At 34.0% G+C, this 1,994-nt stretch overlaps 1 protein-coding gene across 3 annotated transcripts in view; it reads right to left on the reverse strand.

The window, feature by feature from the left end:
* Positions 1 to 857: 857 nt before the first annotated feature.
* LOC123004610 (phospholipase D1) overlaps positions 858 to 1,994 on the reverse strand; it is a 113,086-nt gene continuing 111,949 nt past the window's right edge. For all 3 annotated transcript variants that reach the window (XM_044397938.1, XM_044397939.1, XM_044397937.1), the window contains exons 9-10: positions 1,245 to 1,824; positions 858 to 1,156 (exon numbers count right to left, since the gene is read on the reverse strand). In XM_044397938.1, coding sequence (XP_044253873.1) covers positions 1,055 to 1,156; positions 1,245 to 1,824 — 682 coding nt within the window. In that variant the 3' untranslated portion in view covers positions 858 to 1,054. The remainder of the gene's footprint in view (positions 1,157 to 1,244; positions 1,825 to 1,994) is intronic.

Below are 1,994 nucleotides of genomic sequence, written 5' to 3' on the forward strand. Positions count from 1 at the left end.
GCAAACCGAAAAATCACCAAATCTGTTTTAAAATATGCATTTTTTAACTGTTTAACCAAATTTTTGAGCTAAGTTTCAGCTAAAATAAGTCCAAAAAATAACAAAATTGGATCGAAATTGATTTTATTTTGGATTTTTTGTTCATTTCATTTCATTTTTGTCAAAACAAGTAAAAAACCAGCAAATTAATTCAAAATGATGTTTTTTTGCTTTTTTTCGAATATACAGAGTGTCCCAGCGAGTTGAAAAAGTCCATTAGTGACCTTTAAATGATAAAATTTAAAAAAAATATAGGACATTTATAGATACTAATCTAGTCTATCGCCTAAAATTATTTTCAACTATACAGCGTGTCTCAAAAATAAGTTACAACACAAACTTGTTTTTTTTTAACTGAAACACCATAAGTTTCTTAGCGTTTTTGGATGTAGATTTTTATCACAATAAACTTTTATTGGTCGATTTTGCTTAGTTTTAAAAATATGACGGTTTTTTTGACGAAAACATGGAGTTTTTGAAAATTTATTACACAAAAACTACGACATCTAGAAATATTTTTTTTACTACCGCGAAGAAGGTACAAGCTATAAGGTGGGACACCTGTATACAAGGTCATCAATATCATTAAATAGACATAAAAAATGTCAAATGTCAAAAATTTTGACATTTTTTTCATGTTCCTGATTTATCTTACTTGAAATTTTCTCTGGAACACCCTGTATTTTCTTGCTTCAAAACTGAAATTGTTTTCTTTTTGTGAATAAGAATTAAGTGGGATGCGCACTGAGTCGTGTCCGTTACGCCACTCTATTTCGCATTCAAATATTTGATGCTTTAAGGGAACAAATAAAACAACATTTAGATAAATAATTTAATTAGTAGACAGACACTGTAAATGTGTACCAAAAATGTATAATACTGTAATAAATAAAGGGACACAACAACGATTTTTGTATTAAAGCACTTGGGGGAATGTAGAAAAAAAATGTATGTAGCACCTGTGTTTTCAACGGACGGCATCTTAAACAATAAAATTGCAGTAAAAATATAGTATTTAGGTCCACAAAGACGTGGGCATCATCCCTTCTACTGAACTAGCGGCAGGAGTCAAACTTTCCTGACACAGGAAATGCAAAGGCAATAGTACGAGGTGGCCCTAAAAATCATAAAACGGTCATTTTCGAAATTAATTGCACGAGGCGCAACCGAGTGCGTTCGATATGCAAAAGGATATATCTTTTTACCTGAATACTCTCCAACATTTTTTCAGCTCGTGAAATCTCATTAATATACAGGGGCTTCTCCTCTTGGTTTTTCTTCAAATCGGCGAAATTTCTAACCTTGTCTGTTGGAATACAGTGGAAGACTTTTTCGTAAAACTCTGTATTCAAACTGGCCGTTTTGTGCCAAATTTCTTTGTAGAAAAAATCCGAAATCGGATCGGTGATATCAAAATCGATCATTTCGTTTTCTTTCCCCAACAAACCCAAATGTTCCTTAAATAAATATTTGCGTAAACTCCCGGCGAATTTCCCACATGGGAACTTCTTCCCATTCATGACACCATCGTCAAAGGCCTCATCTTCGATCAAAACGGCAATTTCCGAGTCTCTTTTACCGATTAGAGAGCGATCGTTGATGTTAGCCGAGCCGCAAACCACCGTTTTATCATCGACTATCATCAATTTCGAGTGGACGTAAATCAGCTCAGTGATTGGCTCACAATTCAAAGTTGAGTGGTTGCGCAAACCGTAGAAAGAGATGTAATCGGTGGGGTCCTCAATTCCGGCTTCTTGCAACCGGTTCAAAATCGCATCTTTACCTCTAGAATCACTCAAGTCAATTTTTGGTCAAGTCGTCTGCGACTTTGAAATTAAGTTGGCAATATTGTTGGTGTCAGATTTAGTTTGGCAACCTTGAGTGTCAAATTCAAACGTCAAATTTTTATAAAAGCAACAATAATACCATTTTTGGTTTACTTTCGTAAATTTTTG

Source organism: Tribolium madens, unplaced genomic scaffold (assembly GCF_015345945.1).
Source record: "Tribolium madens isolate multiple individuals breed KSU strain unplaced genomic scaffold, Tmad_KSU_1.1 Scaffold_20;HRSCAF=117;Tcas5.2_LG4, whole genome shotgun sequence".
NCBI lineage: Eukaryota > Metazoa > Arthropoda > Insecta > Coleoptera > Tenebrionidae > Tribolium > Tribolium madens.